This window comes from Plecotus auritus (genome assembly GCF_963455305.1).
Source record: "Plecotus auritus genome assembly, chromosome: 8".
In the NCBI taxonomy this organism is placed as follows: Eukaryota; Metazoa; Chordata; class Mammalia; order Chiroptera; family Vespertilionidae; genus Plecotus; species Plecotus auritus.
In genome coordinates, this window is record NC_137782.1 from 165516773 (window position 1) to 165539874 (window position 23102).

The 23102-nt window shown below is 37.4% G+C and overlaps 1 protein-coding gene across 2 annotated transcripts in view; it reads left to right on the top strand.

Moving 5' to 3' along the window:
- Positions 1 to 23102, top strand: part of ATAD2B (ATPase family AAA domain containing 2B) — a 120488-nt gene that overhangs the window by 22496 nt on the left and 74890 nt on the right. For both annotated transcript variants that reach the window (XM_080685083.1, XM_080685084.1), the window contains exons 4-13: positions 282 to 435; positions 1865 to 1967; positions 2795 to 2903; positions 5925 to 6041; positions 8072 to 8147; positions 11834 to 11932; positions 14005 to 14116; positions 16542 to 16657; positions 18353 to 18527; positions 22587 to 22675. In XM_080685083.1, the coding sequence (XP_080541209.1) occupies positions 282 to 435; positions 1865 to 1967; positions 2795 to 2903; positions 5925 to 6041; positions 8072 to 8147; positions 11834 to 11932; positions 14005 to 14116; positions 16542 to 16657; positions 18353 to 18527; positions 22587 to 22675 (1150 nt within the window). The remainder of the gene's footprint in view (positions 1 to 281; positions 436 to 1864; positions 1968 to 2794; positions 2904 to 5924; positions 6042 to 8071; positions 8148 to 11833; positions 11933 to 14004; positions 14117 to 16541; positions 16658 to 18352; positions 18528 to 22586; positions 22676 to 23102) is intronic.

A 23102-nucleotide genomic window follows, 5' to 3' on the forward strand; every position in this document is an offset into this window, starting at 1 on the left:
GAGTGATTTACTAGTATGCTCAGCATACAGTAATATTGACTGGATTTCAGTCACAGTAAATACATATGTAATTGTTAAGTGTTGAAAAATCCGTACGAAGGAAATAATTTAAATTATTAAGACACAGTGTAAACATTTATAGAAATGTTAGATTATTGGATATTAAAGCCATTTAAGAGGTTATATTAAACCTCTTGTGATCTTTTAAAAGTAATGTTTTGATTTTTTTCTCTCTTTTTATACTCTGTACTTTGAAATGGAAATTATCTCTCTTTTTGTAGCCCTTCGAAGCCATCCCCTTCGAGGGGAAAAGAAGGGAGATGGAGACCTTTCTTGTATGAATGGTGACATGGAAGTCAGAAAAAGTTGTCGTTCCAGGAAAAACAGATTTGAAAGCGTGAACCAGAGTTTATTATTTGACCAACTAGTAAATAGGTATGAATGCTTACGTAATAAGCAGTTTCATTTAATTATTGGATTTTAAAAAATAATTTTTAAAATTGATTTCAGAGAGAAAGGGAGATGGAGAGAGAGATAGAAACATCAGTGATGAGAGAGAATCATCAATCGGCTGCCTCCTGCATGCCTCCCACTGGGGATGGAGCCCGAAATTTGGGCATATACCCTGACTGGGAATTGAACTTGTGACCTCTTGGTTCATAGGTCGACACTCAACCACTGAGCCACACTGGCTGGGCTAATTATTTGATTTTTAAGACAGTTATGTTTTTAAAAACAATTTAGGCACTGACTTAGTAATAAATAAAATTATTTTATAATAATTTGAATTAACAGTGGTTAGCAGTGATTGTCATTTTCTAGTCAGTTTACTAGATTTAATACAATTTATGTAATAGTTAAAATTTTCTCATCGTTTTTAAGCTCTTGTGCATAGTTAGATACTATAAAAATAATTTTATTCTGTCTTTATTATAGTCACTTAATATTTTCTCATTTAACATTTTCTCATTTAACATTTGTATCTTTGACAATTTTCAAACAACATTAAGTTCCGTTATTAATATATAATTTGCTTAGTTAAGATTTTGAATTGAAGGTCCTTTTAGGACTAGTTATGTGGGATGTAGCCAGTGAGCCAACCTAGCTGATTGCTTAGCATTGACATGTGATGAAACGTTATTCTTCTCAGGTAATAGGTTATCATACTTAATTCTTGCAAATACCTGGAGAGGGGAGGTCAGTATAATCCCTATTTGATCGGAGAGGAAATTATATTCTGTAGTGGTAATGTCAAATTTGAGTATTAGTTATTATTATTATTTTTTTCTATTTTTTATATTTTTCTATTACAGTTTACATTCAATATTATTTGTATTAGTTTCAGATGTACATTTGTTAAATACTTAGACCAGTGTCTGGAAACATAGTGTTTGAAAGGTGAAATGTTCTAATGTCAGCATGTATTTTGTGGATGTCAGTATTCTCTAATTTCTAGAAAGACCTGTTCTATTACCTTATTAACTTTAAACTTTTTACAAATCCTATTCTATATAAATCATAACATCATCTTCAAATAAAAAGATTAAATTAGTTACTTTTTTCAGTGCCTTGGATCTGATAGTCAATTTTTTTAGTGGCATTGTGGATTTGAATATCTGGAACCTTATAAACAAAAGTCTTCTATTTTGTAAGTTTTACTTTAATAAATATATTAAGGTAGAAGGTCTTTTGGTTCTATCTTTTTTGGGGGCATTATCTTCTGATGGACGCCAATTCAAAGAGGGATGTACCGTTACATATCAGAGATGATTTAGTTATCCTTTGGTGAAGATCTCTTTTATGTGGATGACTCAGTTTATGGTCCCACAATTGTCTAAACCCTAGTTTTATTATATGATTATAGTACTGCTGAAGCTGTACTGCAAGAAATGGACAACATTAACATTAGACGGAATCGTCGATCAGGAGAAGTGGAACGACTTCGAATGTGGACAGATACAGAATTTGTGAGTATACTTACTTTAACAACCTTTGCAATTTTTAATTTATACTGAGGAATAAAAAGGGAGAGTGAACAGCATTTGGACTTTCTTGGATTAATAGAATTGCTCCTTCTTCATTTTTAGCTTGGGACTTTTTTGCTTTCTTGCTTCTTTTATCCCATCCCCTACTTGCCACAATTCCCCTAAAGATCCTCTCTCTACTTTTGCCAGAATAGTCATCTGAAAATGCAGTTCTGATTTTGTGACTTTTCTGATGTGAAACTTTAATGGTTTTTTATTGTGTACTGAATTAATTAAAAATATTTTGGCTTTCATAATCTGTTTTCAACTTTTAACACTATTGCCCAAATATAAACAAGTCATTCTTGTTCATCTATCTTTTACTTCTCTTAATACTTCTGGTTAGGGACTGATGCAATCCTTCCTTGTTTCAAGGTTCATTTCAAATGTTGCCTCGCTTCCCTGCCCTTATCAAGAAGAGGTTGTCTCTTTGAATTCTACTTTGCACCTTTCTTTGGCATTTAACTTTGTTTACTTTCCTTTATAGTTACCTGTGATTTATTTTCATCCTACTAGTCTGTAATTTGCTTGCAGGAGACAGTATTCCATGGCATTATAGTTTACAATTTTCAAATATTTTATAAGTTTTATTTGTTTATTTCCTTGTCCCTTAAATTTATTGAATTCAGGAAGCTCTATTTTCATGAACCTGTGCCTTGTAAATAGGCGCTCAGTGAATTTTGTTGAGTAGGCATGTCCCATTGGGTTATACTATTTATTGTCAGGAGTAAATTCCATGTTAATATTTGATAGATTTCTTTCTTTAAAAGGAAAACATGGATATGTATTCAAGAGTGAAAAGGCGAAGAAAGTCACTGAGAAGAAATAGTTATGGGATACAAAATCATCATGAAGTCTCTACTGAAGGTGAAGAAGAAGGTTTGTAAAACACTTTATGAAATAAATACTAGAGTGTTTAGGTGGAAGAAAAAAATATGTACAAGTAACATATGTGTAATATTGCCAAGTAGGTGATTTTTGGCTATAGAGGTCTATATTTTGTATAATTTGAAATAATTTTTATTCAACTGGCATTCTGAGTTTTCATTTTCTGCATTGGAAAAGTGCCTTTACTGTACTCTCTACATTGTTGTAATGTATCTTATTAGTAGCTATTGATAGTCCTTAATGACCTAATTTGGCATTTGCCATGAACTGATTTGCTTGTTAGGTCAGGCCTCTTTTGTATTTAGGTACCTTCCAATCAGAAGCCTCTATCCAGAATCACTTTCTGTCCATAGTCTCTAACTCTCTGATTACTGTATTTGGGTCCCAAATTTAGTTACGGACTGAGGAGTATACTAGTATACTACTGTTCTTTTCTGAGGCACGTCTGGGTTCTGAACTGAAGAACCCCAAATTTGTAGGGCTGGAGCTGGAACATGATGAAAGTACGTTTGCCCCAAGGATTATGAATTAATGACCAGTACATCTATAGGAATTAATTCTGTGGGAGTTAATCTTCTTTATTGAAATGGATTTTCGGATGATTTGGTGTATTGTAAATGCAGGGTACTTGTATTTTACTAGGCAATTTTACTCGTTCCCACTGTTCGTATAGCTTAGGTAGAGAAGAATAGGTTTATTACTCTTATTCTGTAATTAATATATTATTAGCAAGTTATGAAGAACTGATATTTCTAATGAAGGTACTTTATTGACCAAATATTGTTACACTAGCACCTCTATATTGCTTTCTTTTTTTTTTTTTTAAATATATTTTATTGATTTTTTACAGAGAGGAAGGGAGAGGGATAGAGAGTTAGAAACATCGATGAGAGAGAAACATCGATCAGCTGCCTTCTGCACACCCCCTACTGGGGATGTGCCCGCAACCAAGGTACATGCCCTTGACCGGAATCGAACCTGGGACCTTTCAGTCCGCAGGCCGACGCTCTATCCACTGAGCCAAACCTGTTAGGGCTCTATATTGCTTTCTTTTGGAGAAAATCAGTATACGTAGGTGAGACAGATTTATAATATGATTTTGCCTTTTTATTAACATCTTTGTGGAGTTTTCAAAGTAGATTGGACACATACAGCATTTCCTCCCATAGTAAATAGTATTATTGTATAGGCGTTTTTTTAAAAAAAATTTTTTTTGAAGGTTTAGGAAACGTAATTGGGCATAAGTAATTAATAGTATTATTTAGATAAGTAATATTTTATTTGCTAATTTTCTCTATTCCCTAATAATAAAAAATTTAAAAACTTAGAATAAGCTTTCAGATGTTGCCAGTAAAATGTAAAGTCCTTTGCATTTTTAGTCTCCTATTTCACTCAGCATCACTGGCAATTAAAAAATTTTCCTGTGCCTTAATATGATTGCATTATATTGACAGTTCTTGTGGTTAAAAAGTTAATCCTAAAGTATATTATACTTAAGGACCATAAGCCTATAAATTTTCATTAGATTTTTATTTTAAACTGTAAGTAGATGTCACATCTTAGCTATAGCCAAAAAGTTTTTAAAACAATTTATACTGCCAACAATAATTGCTTTTGCTGTAATATTAGTAATTATCTTGTAAACATATTTTTTGAACTACCAAGTGGTATTTGAATACTAACCTAATCCAGAGGTTATGTAATTGGACATTGAATGGATTTTGCTGTAGTAAAATGCTGAATCATAAGCAAATCAAGAGATCAAATATGATCATATTGATTTATTTAGCAGATAACTATATTATTTATTTGTAGGAAAGGCATTTTACATCTATCTAGATTGATTGTTGTTGTTGTTGTTAATCCTCACCCGAGGATATTCTTCCATTGATTTTCAGGGAGACTTGAGGAGAGAGGGAAAAACAGAGAGAAACATTGATGTGAGAGAAACACATTGATTGGTTGCCTCCTGCACGAGCCCTGACAAGGGTCTGGGTGGGGAGGAGTCTGCAACTGAGGTACCTGCGCTTGACTGGAATTGAACCTTTGGTCTGCAGGTTGTTGCTCTATCCACTGAGCCAAACCTGCTAGGGCTAGGTTGATTTTTAATTATATTGATTTATGCTGTATGATACAGAATTGATATTTTAATTTTATTTTAAATCACCATTTTATTTATTTATTTATTTATTTATTTATTTATTTATTTATTTATTTATTTATTTTTGTTGATTTCAGAGAGGAAGAGAGAGGGGGAGAGAGATAGAAACATCAATGATGAGAGAGAATAATTGATTGGCTGCCTCCTGCACACCCCCTACTGGGGATCAAGCCTGCAACCCAGGCATGTGCCCTTGACTGGAATTGAACCCAGGACCCTTCAGTCCGCAGGCCAACGCTCTATCCACTAAGCCAAACCAGCTAGGGCCAGAATTGATACTTTTAAGTGTCACTGTGCAGAGTAAAAGATAGAATGTAGCCCCTCCCAGGCCGGTGTGGCTTAGTGGTTGAGCATTGACCTATGAACCAGGAGGTCACAGTTTGATTCTGGGTCAGGGCGCATGCCCGGTTGCAGGCTTGATTCCCCCAGTGTAGGATGTGCAGGAGGCAGCTGATCCATGATTCTCTTTCATCATTGATGTTTCTCTCTCTGTCTCCCTTCCTCTCTGAAATCAATAAAAATATATTTAAAAAAAATGTAACTCCTGGCTGGTGTGGCTCAGTTGGTTCAAAGTCACTGACTCATGAAAGGTCACCGGCTCGATTCCCGGTCAGAGCACGTGCCCAGGTTTCAGGCTTGATCCCCAATTGGGGTGTGAGCAGGAGGCAGCCAATCACTATTTCTCACACGATGTTTCTCTCTTTTTCTCTCCCTCTCCCTCCCTCTCTGTAAAAAAACAACAAAAATATATTTAAAAATAATAATTAAAAAAATAAAATATAAATATTCAGTTCTAGAGTGGACCAATCCTGTGGATTAAAACTTTTTTTCTTTTGTGTGCGGGAAACTAGAATCTCAAGAGGAGGATGGCGATATAGAAGTTGAAGAGGCAGAAGGAGAAGAAAATGATAGACCATATAATTTGAGACAAAGAAAAACAGTGGATCGATACCAAGCACCTCCAATAGGTAGGAGACACTAAATAACTTCTTTGTTTTTATAGCTTATTCTGCTTCATCTCTTTAAAAAATTGGTGTTGCTGAATTTAAAAGAATGAACTCTCTTGTAGGTTCCATATATCTTTTCCTATATGAGCTTCTGTTTATACTACAATGGAAAGAAAATTTACGTATGTAGTTGCAATATAGAATTACGTAGAGCATGTACATTTTATTTAAAGAACCTAACCTTAATAATAAATACTGCTTTGTTTTTGTGTTACTTTATATTTTATCGAGCACTTTCAATTACAGCAGTTCTTTAGGGCAAGCATCTCTAATGTTCCCAGTAGTTGAGTAACTTAGTCACGAAAGTGGTAATGGCTGCAGCTTGGCCAGTAACATAGGCGTTTGTTTTTTATTATTATTGAAAAGAAAAATGTGTAAATCTAATGGACATGTAATAAATTCTACAGGTACTGTTTTATTGACTTTTTTCAGCTCTTGGGAAATTCTGCCATTATTGATTCCCTTTAAAGTTTTAAAAATTGAGATATAATTCACATATTATGAAATTCACCATTTTTGCTGGCTTTTAATATGTATACTTCATTGGTTTTTCATATATTCACTAGAGTGTGCAGTCATCAACACTATATAATTTTAGAACATTTTATTACTTCCACACTCTTCTCCTCCCCCCACACCCAGCCCTTGGCAACTACTAACGTTCTTTCTGTCTCTATCGATTTGCCTGTATGTGACCTTTTGTGTTTAACTTCTTTTGCTTAGCATAATGCTTTCAAGGAAGAACCTAGATCTTTTTACTCCAACCCTTTATTTTCTAAAACAATGATTGATTCTCTGAAAGGCGTCTATCAGAGTTATCTTACTAGAAGCTTGCCCAAGTATGAGGATACTTATCTACCACAGTTAAGAGTCACTGTCACAGATAGTCCTGTTAATATTGGGGGAGGTGTATTGGGACAGAAAAAAGACTGTGAGCCATTTGTCTAGATTTAAAAAAAAAAACTTATTGAAGTATAACTGAATTAAAGTCCATTGCCATTATACATATTTATGAAGCTATCATAGTTAAGACAATGAGCATGTTTATTGACCCCCAAAATTTCATCCTGCCTGTCTATAATCTACTCCTAACCTTCTTGTGCTTCTCTGCTTCCAATCCTCGGGCAGCCACTGATCTGATCTGCTTTCTTTCACTATAGATTAGTTTATATTTTATTATATACAGAACATAATACATATGCTTTTTTGTCTTCTTTCACTCAGCATAATTATTGGAATTGTTGAACATAACAATAGTGTGCTTTTTACAATTTTGTTTATCTGTTCATTTGTTTTATGGACATTGGGATTGTTGACATTTCTAGTGTTGGCTATTATAAATGAAGTTGTTATGAACATTCATGTGCAAATTATTGTTTAAACATATGCTTTGATTTTTCTTATAATCATTCTTTTTTATGGCTGGAATGTCTAGGTTTTACGGTTAAGATAAGGATATATTTAATTTTCTAAGAAATTGCCCACTGTTTTCCAAAGTGATTGCATCACTTACCTCTTGCTCAGAGAGTATATGAGAATTCTAGTTGGTCCGTATTTTTGCCAGCACTTGGTATGGTCCTTTTGAAAATTAACTCTAATATGCATTTATTGTAGTTCTAATTTATATTTCCCTAATGACCAATGATGTTGAGTATCTTTTTATGTGATGATTTGCCAATGTTATCTCTGGTGAAGTGTCTATTCAAATCTTATGCATTTTTTTCAGTTGAGTTGTTTATTTTCTTATTATTAAGTTTTGAGAGTTTCTCATGCATTCTGGATATCAGTCCTTTATCAGATATGTGATTTGCAAATATTTTCTCAGTCTATAACTTTTTTTTAAAAAATTCTCTTCATAGAGTCTTTCAAAGAGCAGAATTTTGTAATTTTTAAGAACTCCAGTTTATCAATTTAATAGAAGTTTACTCCTTTAGTATATCAACTTACCATTTTATTATTAGTTATTTCTATGTTATCCTATTTTTTTAAAGTACCAGCTCATCAAAAAAAGAGGGAAAACACGCTGTTTGATATTCACAGATCTCCAGCAAGAAGAAGCCATATCAGGTATGTTTTGTTGGTTTTTGAAAGGAAGAAATATTTACATCTGTCATTTATACATATCCTTTAAATCATACATAATGTAGTGCCTTATAATTACAGTATAGGTATTGATAGTGTAAATGATAATGCCAGTGAGGGACTAAATAGCATTTTTCTTTTTCAATTTTATTTCTCTATTATAGTTGATATTTGATATATTTTATATTAGTTTTAGGTGTACAACATAGTGGTTAGACAGTTATATAATTTATAATTGACCCCTCCCCCCGCCCTGATAACTCAGACACCCATTTGGCATCACACACAGTTATTACAATACTAGTGGCCTGGTGGACGGATTCATGCACATTGAAAGGAATTAATTAGAAGGTGGCCAGTGGGGCGTGACTGGGCGAGACAGGCTGGACATGCCCTGGAGCCAACCTCCCAGGGTCCCTCCTCAGCCAGCCGCACCTGAGGCGGTGGTGGCGGTTTGAAGGGCGGTGGTGGCTCGAAGGGTCCCTCTGGCAGGTGGAGTCCCTTGGCCTGGCCTGTGGGGATCGGGTTGAAACCCGCTCTCTGACATCCCCTGAGGGGTCCTGGAGTGTGAGAGGGCACTCTGCAAAGTTGCTGTTGTACAGGGTGTGGAACACAAATGCAAGTGTACAGTAAACCAGATTCGGGGTGACAGTGCCCCAGCAACAACAGAACCCGATTCCTCGCAGGGCCACGTGATGAAGGTGGAATCACGTGGCCCTGCGAGGAATCGGGCTCCCTCCTCTCTGATTCCGGGCTGTGTCACCCGAGAACCAAGAGCCGCTGCTGCCAAGTCACCACAGCTCGGCAGTTCCTGCGTTGAGTGTCTGCCCCCTGATGGTCAGTGTGCGTCATACCTACCGGCCAGTCGGCCAGTCACTTAGCCTTTTATATATATAGATTATTGACTGTATTCCCAATGCTGTACTTAACATCCCTGTGACTATTTTATAACTACCAACTTGTATATATTTTTTTAGTCCTTATCTGAGGACATTTTTCCCCATTGATTTTAGAAAGAGTGGAAGGGAGGGAGGAAAGAGGATAGAGAGAAACATCAATTGGTTGCCTCCCGCATGTGCCCTGACTAGGGTTGGGGTTGAACCTACAACCCAGGTATGTGCCTGTGACAGGGAATCGAACTCACGATCCTTCAGTGCGCAGGCTGAGCAACGCTGGCTAGGACCAATTTGTATTTTTTAATCCCTTCACCTTTTATTTTTTAATTATTAATTTTTTAAAATTGATTTCAGAGAGTAAGGGAGAGGGAGAGAAACATCAATGATGAGAGAGAATTATTGATTGGCTGTCTCCTGCATGCCCTCCACTGGGGATCAAGCCTGCAACCCAGGCATGTGCCCTAACCGTGAGTAGAACTGTGAACTCCTGATTCATAGATCAGCACTCAGCCACTGAGCCATGCTGGCTGGACTTAATCCTTTCACCTTTCATTCACCAACTCCCTTCTCCTCTGGCAACCATTAGTTTGTTTTCTAAATCTATAATCTGTTTCTGTTTTGTTGTTTATCTTGTTCTTTAGATTCCACATATAAGTGAAATCATATGATGTTTGTCTTTCTTGGTCTAACTTATTTTACTTAATATAATACTTTCTAAGGTCCATCCATGTTGTTGCAAACAGTCAGATTTCATTCTTTTTTATGGCTGGGTAATATTCCATTGTACACATGTTTTTTATACCGTTGTCTGTGGGCACTTGGGCTGCTTCCATATCTTGGCTATTGTAAATAACATTGCAGTGAGTACAGGAGGGCATATATCTTTTTGAATTGGTGTTTTAGGTTTCTTAAGATATATACCCAGACATGGAATTGCTGGGTCATATTCAGTTTCATTTAAAATTTTTAAGGAGCTCCCATACAGTTATCTATAGTGGTGTACCAGTTTGCATTCCCACCAACAGTACACAGCGTTCCCTTTCTCCATATCCTCGACAACACTTGTGTGCTGATTTATTGATGATATCCATTTGACAGGTATAAAGTGATATTTCATGGTGGTTTTAATTTGCATTTTTCTGATGACTGTGGATGTTAAGCATTTTTTCATATGTCTGTTGGCCATATGTAAATAACATCTTTCTTTTATTTACTGACTAATAGTTATTATCCTACCTGTGACTTATCTTCCTGATTCAGTTTGTCTGGAATAGTTAAGTTTAATAATGACATTTTCTAAAGCTACATAGCTCTCTGGTCTCTTAGTAGAGTTGAATCTAAGCGACACACATTGCTTTTATTTGAAGCATCATTGATTCAATTAGTTTTTGCTCCTTTTTTCCCCCTTTCTTTTACATGTAGGTACAAAAGAGATTTATTTTTTATTTTTTTTATTTAAATATATTTTATTGCTTTTTTACAGAGAGGAAGGGAGAGGGATAGAGAGTTAGAAACATAGATGAGAGAGAAACATCGATCAGCTGCCTCCTGCACACCTACTGGGGATGTGCTCGCAACCAAGGTACATGCCCTTGACCGGAATCGAACCTGGTACCTTTCAGTCCGCAAGCCGACGCTCTATCCACTGAGCCAAACCGGTTAGGGCACAAAAGAGATTTTATGTTTTTAAAACTTTATCTTGTCTAGTTATGTTTCCTGAAATTGTAATGTATTCTCCGTGGGTCAAAAATTTTTTTAGAAATGAACACAAAAAGCTTCTTTTCTAGCCTTAGTTGTCTCTCATTTTTTTTTTTATAGTAACACTGTTAAAGTTTGTATATCCTTCCAGAATCCTATATAATAAAAGCGTAGTATGCAAATTGTCCCCTCTACAGGAGTTCTTCCAGGAGTTCAACCAGGGGGTGGGGCAGGGGTGGGGCTGGCAGCCACTAGGGCCTCTAGTATATTCATATATATGTATGTACAGGGTGTCCCAAAAAATGTATACACAGACTTGAACTTGCTTTGACAGTCTGTCATGCTAAGCATTAGAGAGGTCTTTGAAGATGAGAAGTTTTATTTTCAGCAAGATGGGGCTCTCCCACACTACCATTGTGATTTAAGATCCTACCTTGATGAGATCTTGCCAAACACGTGGATTGGATGACGGGGTCTCGTAGAATACCCTCCTCATTCACCAAACCTCACACCTCTAGACTTTTTAAAATGGGGATACTTAAAAGATAAAGTCTACGCTACAAAATGAGCAACTGTCACTGAATTGAGAGTAGCCATTGAACGAGAATGCACTCAACTACCAAATGAAATGTTTCTGGATGTTTGCAATTCCATTGCTTTGTGTTATCAGCAGTGCCTGGACCAGAATGGACAGTTTGAACACAGGGGTTGACAAAACAAACAATGTCTGTAGATTCAATTACATTTTGAAAATGAAATGTATTTTAATAAACACTGCCTTTATAATTATTCAAAGTGTACCTATAATTTTTGGGACACCCTGTATATTCAAATATACATATCAATTGTTACCCCTTCTTTTTACATAAAATGTAGAGTGCAAGGAGCTTGATAACTATTTCTGAGTGAATGGATGAAGTGTGTATTTTCTACTAAGCTAATTGTAAATGTGATGCTTATACTATGTATTTAAAGCCATTTGCTAATGTAATGATGTTAAGGACTTTACTCTCTTTATTTTTCTTTTATTTATTTTTTGGTTTTTCTTTTTTTTTGGACTTTACTCTCTTTAAATAGGAGAAAGAAGCATGCTATTCATAGTAGTGACACAACTTCTTCTGATGAAGAACGTTTTGAAAGAAGGAAATCAAAGAGCATGGCAAGAGCGAGAAATAGGTTAGTAAATTTTTTACCGTTGTTTTCTCTGACAGAAAAAAGGAAGAACAGTTTTTATATTTTGAATGGGATTCTTATCTGTACTAGCATTTTGCTAACACTGATACTCAACACATATTTTAGCCTAATGTGCTGATTGGCTTTTACTTACAATTCTTAGAGGAGATATCTGACCTTGGGTTATTTGCTGTATAAGCATTCAGTAAAATGGTGTGTGCAAAGTAAAGAAAGAAGAGCCACGGGGAAGAGGCCAACCTCTATGGCAATATTTTTCTCCATACCACTCCTCTATCCCAAATCATACAGTGAGGCTGATTTTAGATGCTTATGATGATTGCACTCAGAGTAAGACATAGCTTCTAATAAAATTAGGTCAGGAGCCCTTGGCTTTTTATTAGAAAATTTGTTTTACTTTTGGTTGAATGTATGCCTCTGGTGGTGTTTGCCTAACTAGGTTAAGTGATTGATTACTACATGGCTTCCTGAAACCTCAAAATTTTCACTGAGGAAGAGAATCAGTATTTTGTTTAGTAAATAATTAGCGCTTCAAATTATAATTCTTTAAAATTTGAGTTAATGTTCTAGCTTATTTTATAATACTAAAGTTAAGATTATATTTTAAAAGTTTACATTTGGCAAAGCATTTCTATAATTTGTTGTTATATATTTGTTATAGAAATACCAAGGTTTTATTTAGCAGGTATTGGAAACTAGTTTGGAGTGGTGTAGATTGTATGCAGACAATGAATTCCTTATATAGATGATGGAAAGAAAATGAAAGAGAAAATCTAAGTTTAAATAAAAGAACTTAATGCCTGTTTAATCTGAACTATTCTAATACCTGCTTTGGAAATATTTTTTTTGTTTGTTTTTTTAAAAATATATTTTATTGATTTTTTACAGAGAGGAAGGGAGAGGGATAGAGAGTTAGAAACATCGATCAGCTGCCTCCTGCACGCCCCCTACTGGGGATGTGCAACCAAGGTACATGCCCTTGACCGGAATCGAACCTGGGACCCTTGAGTCCGCAGGCCGATGCTCTATCCACTGAGCCAATCCGGTTAGGGCTGGAAATATGTTTCTGAGAGAAGGTAGCACTCAGAAATGTTATCAAAGTTACATTCATTATAGAAGCTATACTTTTTTGAGGCTGTTTGTAATTTTTTGGTGTTTACCCAAGGTTAAAAGAGAAAGTAGATGATATTTTCTTAGGGTAGTAAAATTAAATAATACAATATATGGTTTTAGGTAGCTAAAGATTTATTTTAAGGTAGTGACACAAAAGATTAAGCTTAGTTCTCAAAATGTGGTCTAAACTTGGTTTCCTTTGAATAAAAGGGCAAAAAATTTCTTCAGTCATGTAAATTGAGTAGACATATTCATATAATATCTGAGGATAAGTTTAAATATCATAGTGAAGCTTGAGTTCAGTTAGAGCCATATATTATAGTACATATGTGTCCCTCAGCCCAGCCTGCACTCTCTCGCAATCTGGGACCCCTCAGGGGACATCCCTCTCGCAATCTGGGACCGCTAGCTCCTAGCCGCTGGCCTTCTTGCCTGCGTGATCGCCCCTACTGCCTCTGTCTGCTTGCCTGATCGCCCCTAACCACTCTGCCTGCCTGATCACCCGTAACTGCTCACCTGCCTGCCTGATCACCCCTAACTGCTCATCTGCCTGCCTGATTGCCCCTAACCGCCTCTGCCTCAGCCCCCGTTTCTATGGCTTCGTCCAGAAGGACGTCCAGAAGGTCGTTTGGCTGTCCGGTCTAATTAGCATATTATGCTTTTATTATTATAGATAATATGGAACATCAGATAGGTTAAGTTTTCTAAGTTGGAATAGATTGGCCTTTTTGGACAAATAGATTATTGGCCTTTGTTTGCTTTATCTAGTGAATATGTTTATTTTTGGTTTGCTGAAAATTTTTAGAAAAAGTAGTTTAAAAATATGGAGTCTTTTGATGTTATTTTCTGGTTTATGATAAAAAGGAGAAAGGTGAAAATGTGTTAGAGATTTAAACTTATTTTGACATTAAAAATGTGAAACTTGAATTTTTTATGAATTTCAGGTGTTTGCCTATGAATTTAAGAACAGAAGATTTAGCTAGTGGTATTCTCCGAGAACGTGTCAAAGTGGGTGCAAGCTTGGCTGATGTTGATCCAATGAACATTGATAAATCAGTAAGTTTTGGAGATGTTTTTCTAGAAGTCCTTTTTTTTTTTTTTTTTAAGGTCATTTCTTGTTTCTAAACCAACACACAATTTATGCAGAAAAATGTAGATATCACCATTATTAGTGTGTGTATGTGTATATATATACATATATTTATGTGTATATATATATATGTATGTATATATATATTGGAACCTAGCACTCTGATCACATATGATATCTACTCAAATTCCGCCCCCCCCCCTTTTTTCATTTCACTGTTGCTAGAGCATATAGTGAAAAATGGTTAGAAAATGAGGCTGAGTCCCATAAACCATGATTAGGCAATGGGTTATTGTTGAAGCTGCTGCTTAGGTTTCCAGATCAGATTTGCATTTTAGATAGATCACTCTGTCTATGATGTAGTTAATGAATTTGAGGGCAGCAAGGCTGGCATTAGGGAGACTGGTTCAGAAGTAGTTGTAATCTAGTAATCTGGAGTGATGGTCACAGTAGAAAGAAAGTAGGGTAACAATGGAATGAAGTAGCATATGGATTTGACATAATTCAGTAGAGAATTTGCTATGACAGAATTTGATGAATTAATTGCTTTTGGGAAATGAGGGAGAGAAACAAGTTGAATATTTTACCCAGGTTTTTGGCTTAAGAGATAGGATGAGGTAATGCATGGCTTCATTCTCTGAGGTAGGAGGCATAATAGAAGGAATATGTATTTGAGGTGTGAAGATTGATTTAGTTAGTTATAGACATGCTTAGGTATCTGTGGTATATCACAAATTGAAGTAACTTGTAGGAAATTGGTTATTTAATTTTGGCATTAAGGCGAAATATCTGGGCTAGAACTTGAGATATGGGTCAACCACATAAAGATAGGTGAGGTTACTATGGAAAATGAATAATAAGCACCCAGGAAAGTATATGGTGGGCAAAGAGAGACAAGACTTACAAGACATGGTAGATTCTTACTGTTAGTAGAATCTTTTCTGCGAGGATACTTGGGAATAAGGTTATTATAGAATATATTTGATTATTCCCATAAACCTTTCTATTCAACATAATTTAACCAATTCTCACATGATAGACTTAAGTTATCAAATGGAGTTGTGTATATATTTGAAAAGGAAATGTTAGCTACCTCCAATCTGAAGTCATAGGGGAAAATCTTTATTAGTGAGGACCTAAGGACATTTCAGAGAGTCAAGTCTAGTAGTTCACATTCTCAGAGGATTTTACTTAATGATCTTTGCTTACTTGGTTTACCAGCACCTTGCTCTCTTGAATCTAGTTAATTTTAGGCATCTCTGCCAGTTAATTAGAGTTAACTTCTTTAAAGTATGATATCATATGCAAGAAAATTTAGCTACTTTTAGAGAGTTTTTTATTTAAACTCTATTTTTCTAGATTACTTAAGTGTTGTCTATCATAGTAAAATATTCATTGTAGAACATTTTCAGGTACCATAACAGAATAAAAAATCAAGGAAAGAAATCTCCCAGAACCCACTGGTCAAAGGCAATCACTGTTAACATTTTGGCACTATTTTCTTCCAGCACCTATTTTTATACAGTTTTTTAAATTTACAAACGGTTTTAGATATTTAAACTGTTAGGGGTGGGAGGAATAATCTCTGTTGCATCTTGTGGGAGACCGGTGTTTCTCAAACTGTGTTTTTTTTTCATTGTTGTCCCGTAATGACAAAAATTAAATTTCTCTTTATCTAGGTCAGTGGTTGGCAAACTGCGGCTCGCGAGCCCTATGTGGCTCTTTGGCCCCTTGAGTGTGGCTCTTCCACAAAATACCACGGCCTGGGCGAGTCTATTTTGAAGAAGTGGCGTTAGAAGAAGTTTAAGTTTAAGAAATTTGGCTCTCAAAAGAAATTTCAGTCATTGTACTGTTGATATTTGGCTCTGTTGACTAATGAGTTTGCCGACCACTGATCTAGGTAAATTTGTGATTAAGATTTTTGTCAGGTAAAGTTGAGCTTTAGTGGGTTACAAACCATTGTAATAGCAAAGATTTTTGTTACCCTATTCCTGGACCAATTTTTGCCCCCTTGGGGTGAAGTTGCCCCTCCTGAGAATCCATGTGATAGATGATATTTTGAAAGGCATTTAAATTATTAGCGTGCATACACAGCATAGTATTTCGTATAGATAACCATTAAAGTGTTAGACTGGGCATTGCTCTTGTCCTTAGTTACTATGAGATTAAAGACTGATAGCTTTATTTGGCTGGACTGACATGTACACTTGAGTTTTACTGCCAACTTTATTTTTCTACACTTATTTTAAAAGTGTAAGTTTTTTTAACTTTATGTTCAACAGTTTCTGCTCAGACATGTATTTCTGAATCATAAAACTGTCCCATATATTAAAAAAAAATCTATAAACAGTTAAAATTATTTTATGTTAAACTTTCTCCCTTCTTTCCAAGGTACGGTTTGATAGCATAGGTGGATTGAGCCATCATATTCATGCACTAAAGGAAATGGTAGTATTTCCACTATTATATCCAGAAATTTTTGAAAAATTTAAAATTCAGCCTCCAAGGTAAGTATTGTTATTACTGTGAATTTATAAAATTTCAATTAGTAAATGGTTATAAGTATAAATATTTCATATGTATTTATTTGATGTGTTCTAGCAATAAGAATTAAGAAAGAAAATTTGTTTTTTAGTGCTCTAAGGCTGTGGTACTATGTTCTTGAAATTTACACCTTAGCATTTAACCGTCAGGCACAAATCAGGTCTTTAATATACAAGTGAATTGCCCAGATATCTTCCTTGATTTGGCTTTCTAATAGCATTGAGTTTGATGCTCTGTGTTGTTTAATCTTTGGAAGCACAATTTCAATGAAGTCTTTATTTGACTTGATGGGGTATTTTTGAAATGGTAAGCTTGATAATTTATTTTCATGATCATTTTAATTGTGGTTGATCATGAGGTGATTAAATATTAGAAAAAGGCTAAGAAATTGTTTTAAAGGAAATTGGGCAGAATAAAATATTCTGAAGATGTATATTTATAGACTGTTAGATTTAAACTGCTAAATGTTCCTTTTTATTTAATAGGAGGTTTTTATTCTGATTTGGTTCTAATTTATTTTCCATGTGTTTAAGGATGTAGAAAATCTATTAAAGAATCATCTTCAGGAGACATCTGTAATACTTTCAACAATAAAGATAAATTAGAAAAAAGAGTCATCTTCTATTTGAGTCATTTAAAAAGTTAGCCTATAATTCTACGTTGGCTTTTAAAAATCATGATAGCAATTTATTTGTTTTTTATATGATATAAATTGAATTTTAAAAATAATTATTACTTTTAGTATAGCCTTGGGATAAACAAAACAGAGAGTTATAAGGAGCAAGTGTCACAAACAGAAAGTAATTCTACTCTTTAGGGATGAACAATTTGTATATTTTTTATAGATTTCTTTTATACATTTGTGCATATATTAAATTTATGTTTTGTCTATATTATGCACATGTAAACTTTTAATATAAATTATTCAACAATACTCTTACATAACTTTGTTTTTTACTCTATAATATATTCTAGACACCTTCCATATTAATAATGTACATATTATTTTGATACTATACTAGTGTTTTATTTTATGGATGTAACAGTATATCTGTCCCTTATTACTAAATGGCATTTAATTTTTTTTAGTTTCTCACAATTAGAATCTGCTCTGTTGAACATCCATTTAAAAATTTTTAGCCTGGCTGGCTTGGCTCAGTGGTTAAGCATTGACCAGGCCAGGCCATATGCCCGGGTTGCAGTCTTGATCTCCAGTGGGGGGCATGCAGGAGGCGGCCAATCAGTGATACTCTCTTAACATTGATGTTCCTATTTCTCTCTTCCTCTGCCTTCATTTCTGAAATAAATAAAAATACATTTAAAAATTTTTAAAAAATAACATTCTTTTGAGTATTTCTATATGACATATTCTAAGATGTGAAATTGGTGGGTCACAGGGAAAAACATTTAAAATTTTGATGTATCTTGCCAAATTACTCTCTATTCTGATTTAACTGTATTTTTTGGCCTATCAAAGCTTGGTGCTTTGAGAACATCCTTGAGGACACTCAGCGAAGGGAAACGTTTGTCTATGTACTACAAAAGTTTTATTTGTGTCTAATAATTATAATATAAATACAAAATTATATGAGAGGTGTATCCTTTTGTATTGGTTATTAGTGGTGGTGATAACATTTATTAATTTTTTATTCCTCTAGGGGCTGTTTGTTTTATGGACCTCCTGGCACAGGTAAAACCTTGGTTGCCAGAGCACTAGCTAATGAGTGCAGTCAAGGAGACAAAAAGGTGGCTTTTTTTATGCGAAAAGGAGCAGACTGTCTGAGCAAGTGGGTGGGTGAATCAGAACGGCAACTTAGGCTTCTTTTTGATCAGGTAAGTAAAATCAGAGAATATTTTCTTTAGCATATTTGATGCATTTAGTCTATAAATACAAACTGTTCTCGAGGAGGCATATTCTTCAATCAGTATATGAAATTTAGGATCAATAATCTGAATTTGAATGGCAAAGAGGTATTTAATAGCAATTTTACTAGTACTAATTTAAGTTGACTCACAACACATTTATTGAGGTGGCTACTAGGCACCTAATACCATGTTAGATGCTTTGGGAAACCCTGGTTATAACATATTTATCATTAGATTGTAGTCTAATTCAGGAAATAGCATAAAAAGCTTAACATGAAATCACACAAAACACTATAGTATTTATTTTCATCAGTTGTAAATGTGGTGCTGAAAGAATTCAGTAATAAGTGAATGCTTTTAAAAGAATAAGGTGAGCCCTGACCAGTGTGGTTCAGTTGGTTGGAGTGTTGTCCCATTTACTGAGGGGGTGGCAGGTTCGATTCCGGTCAGGGCACATGCCGTGGTTGTGGGTTTGATTTCCAGTTGGGGTGTATGCGGGAGGCTACTGATTGAGGTTTCTCTCTCTCTCTCCCCCTTTCTTTCTCTAAAAAATCAATAAAATTTATTTAAAAAATAAAATATTAAGGTGAATGAATATTGTGTAGGCTATCTTTACTATTTATATATAACTAGAGGCCCGGTGCACAAAATTCGTGGACAGGGGTATGTGTCCCTCAGCCCAGCCTGCACCCTCTCCAATCTGGGACCCCTCGAGGGATGTCCGACTGCCCGTTTAGGATTGGGCCAGTAGGATCCTACCAGTAGGATTGGGCCTAAACGGGCAGTTGGACATCCCTCTCACAATCCAGGACTGCTGGCTCCCAACTGCTCGCCTGCCTGCCTTCCTTCCTGATTGCCCCTAACCGCTTCTGCCTGCCAGCCTGATCACCCGCTAACCACTCCCCTAGCAGCCTTATTGATGCCTAACTGCTCCTCTGCCAGCCTGTTTGCACCTAACTGCCTTCCCCTGCAGGCCTGGTCACCCCTAACTGCCCTCCCCTGCAGGCCTGGTCACCCCCAACTGCTCTCCCCTGCAGGCCTGGGTCCCCCCAACTGCCCTTCCCTGCAGGCCCTGTCGCCTCCAACTTCCCTCCTCTGCCAGCCTGGTCACCCCTAACTGCCCTCCCCTGCAGGCTTGATCGCCCCCAACTGCCCTCCCTTGCAGGCCTGGTCCCTCCCAACTGCCCTCCCTTGCAGGCCTGGTCCCTCCCAACTGCTCTCCCCTACTGGCCATCTTGTGGCGGCCATCTTGTGTCCACATGGGGGCAGTCATCTTTGACCACATGTGGGCAGCCATTTTGTGTGTTGGAGTGATGGTCAATTTGCATATTATTCTTTTATTAGATAGGATTAGATAGGATAGAGGCCTGGTGCATGGGTGGGGGCTGGCTGGTTTGCCCTGAAGGGTGTCCTGCATTAGGGTGGGGGTTCCCTTGGGGCATGGGGCGGCCTGGGTGAGGGGCCTGTGGTGGTTTGCAGGCCGGCCACACCCCCCGGAGACCCAAGTGAAGGCCCTGGTATCTGGGATTTATTTATCTTCTATAATTGAAACTTTGTAGCCTTTAGCGGAGGCCAAGGCAGGCCAGGGCTGTGGAAACTTGGCTTCCTCCATCACCAGGGGCAACTCAAGTCTCCTGCTCTCTCCAGCTCTGTGGCTGCTGCCATTTTTGTTGGGATTTATTTATCTTCTATAATTGAAACTTTGTAGCCTTGAGCGGAGGCCTGGGCTGGCCAGGGCAGGCAGAAAGCTTGGCTTCCTCCATTGCCGGGGAAACCCAAGCCTCATGCTCTCTCCGTGGCTGCAGCCATCTTGGTTGGGTTAATTTGCATACTCGCTCCTGATTGGCTGGTGGGCGTGGGTTGTGGGTCAGTGGAGGTACGGTCAATTTGCATATTACTCTTTTATTAGATAGGATAAGTACTTAAAAATATTATTTTCTAATACTTGTAATAAGAGTCCTTCTGTAAGTTCACTTTGGATTGTTTGAGTTAATGAATGAAGTCATTCATATTTGGCAATGCAACTTATATTTCATTGTATCTAAGGAAATTCACATGAAATAAAAACAGTGCTTTCAATAAGCATTCATTGAATGCCCATTGAGCTGTGTGTCAAAGTTCTTTGTAATTAGTAAAACACTTCAAATATTACATTAGTATTAAAAACTGCTGTGTTTAGATAATGGATCTAGAAAGAGGAATAGAGAAAAATTCTTACTTCCATGGTGCTCAGTGTTTATTGGGAAGTCAAACATTTGCAGCCTGTATGCTTTAAGAGAATCCTATATAATAAAAGTGTAGTATGTAAACTGTCCCCTCGACTGGGAGTTTGACTAAGGGGCGGGGCCGTGGGAAGGGAGGGAGGCCCTGGCCTGCTGCAGCTGCTAGGGATCCTACCAGTGCATGAATTTCGTGCCTTGGGCCTCTAGTTTAATAATAATTGAAATATCCTATCTAATAAAAGAGTAATATGCAAATTAACCACCACTCCGCTACACCCACCAGCCACGCCCACCAGCCAATCAGGAGCAAGTATGCAAATTAACCCAACCAAGATGGCTGCGGCCTTGGAGAGAGCAGGAGGGAGGCTTGGGTTTCCCTGGCAATGGAGGAAGCCAAGCTTTCCACACACTCTGGCCAGCCTAGGCCTCCGCGTAAGGTTACAAAGTTTCAATTATAGAAGATAAATTAATCCAACAAAAATGGTGGCAGCCATGGAGCTGGAGAGAGCAGGAGGCTAGCGTTGCTCCCGGCGATGGAGGAAGCCAAGCTTCTGCAGCCCTGGCCTGCTTTGGCCTCCACTTAAGGCTACAAAGTTACAATTATAGAAGATAAATAAATCCCAACAGAAATGGCTGCCTCCACGGAGCGAGCAGGAGGCTTGGCTCCGCTCCAGGCTACAAAGTTTCAATTGTAAAAGATAAATAAATCCCAGATACCAGGGCCTCTGCTTGGGTCGCAAGGGGGCGTGGCCAGCCTGCAAACCACCACAGGCCCCTCGCCCAGGCCGCCCCACACCCCAAGGGAACCCCCACCCTGATCTGGGGCACCCTTCAGGGCAAACCAGCTGGCCCCCACCCATGCACCAGGCCTCTATCCTATCTAATAAAAGAGTAATATGCAGATTGACCATCACTCCAACACACAAGATGGCTGCTCCCATGTGGTCAAAGATCCTGCCCCCATGTGGACACAAGATGGCTGCAACAAGATGGCCAGTAGGGGAGGGCAGTTGGGAGGGACCAGGCCTGCAAGGGAGGGCAGTTGTGGGTGATCAGGCCAGCAGGAGAGGGCAGTTGGGAGGGACCAGGCCTGCAGGGGAGGGCAGTTAGGGGTGACCAGGCCGGCAGAGGTGGGAAGTTGGGGGTAAACAGGCTGGCAGGGGAGCAGTTAGACATCAATCAGGCTGGCAGGGGAGTGCTTAGGGGGTGATCAGGTTGGCAGACAGAAACAGGGGCAATCAGGAAGGCAGGCAGGCGAGCAGTTGGGAGCCAGCAGTTCTGGATTTTGAGAGGGATGTCCAACTGCCCGTTTAGGCCCGATCCTACTGAGATGGGGCCTAAACGGGCAGTCGGACATCCCTCGAGGGGTCCCAGATTGGAGAGGGTGCAGGCTGGGCTGAGGGACAGCCTCTCCCCGCACCCCCCCCCCCCCCCCCGTTCATGAATTTCGTGCACTGGGCCTTTAGTATAAATATAAAATAACATTGGTGGATGAGGGAAGAATTAACTTGGAAATGCTGACATTGTTCAATGACTTAAATGCATGAAATAAAATAAAAATAGTATGTTTAAAAAGACATTTGTTGTGTATGTGAATAAATAATACATATCGAAGAATAAAACTGAAAACAGTAGATGCCTGTGGTTGGAGATTACATAAGTAAAAAGGTAAGGAGATTTCCTTTTTACTTATGTAATCTTTCTTACCTGATGCTTGTATCATTTGCTTATATTAGCTATTAAGAAAACATAGTAATTATAAAAAATGGACAGTAATATAATAACTCTTTTCTTTTTATACTAGGCATATTTGATGAGACCCTCTATAATATTTTTTGATGAAATAGATGGATTAGCTCCAGTTCGCTCTAGCAGACAAGATCAGATTCACAGGTAATTTTTCTAATCTGATTATGTTAGATTCTTTTCACTCATTGACACAGTATTTAGCCTTAGCCCTTGGATGAGTAATATGAGGCTTATAACATGTCCTCTGTGTCCTTAAGGAAGATCTTTTTCAGTTAGCACAGGGGTCAGCAAACCATGCATGACCTGTGGGGCAAATCTAGCCTCCTGCCTGTTATTGTGATGTTTTATTGGAACACAGCTGTGTTTATTCCTTTTTCCATTATATATCGCTGCTTCTGCACTACAAGAGCAGAGTTGTGGCTGAGTTGGTTGAATGTCGTCCTGTGCACCAAAAGGTCGCCCTTTCAATTCCCATTCAGGGAGCATGCCCAGGTTGTGGGCTCGATCCTCAGTAGGGGGCATGCAGGAGGCAGCTGATTGATGTTTCTTTTTCACATCAATGTTTCTCTGC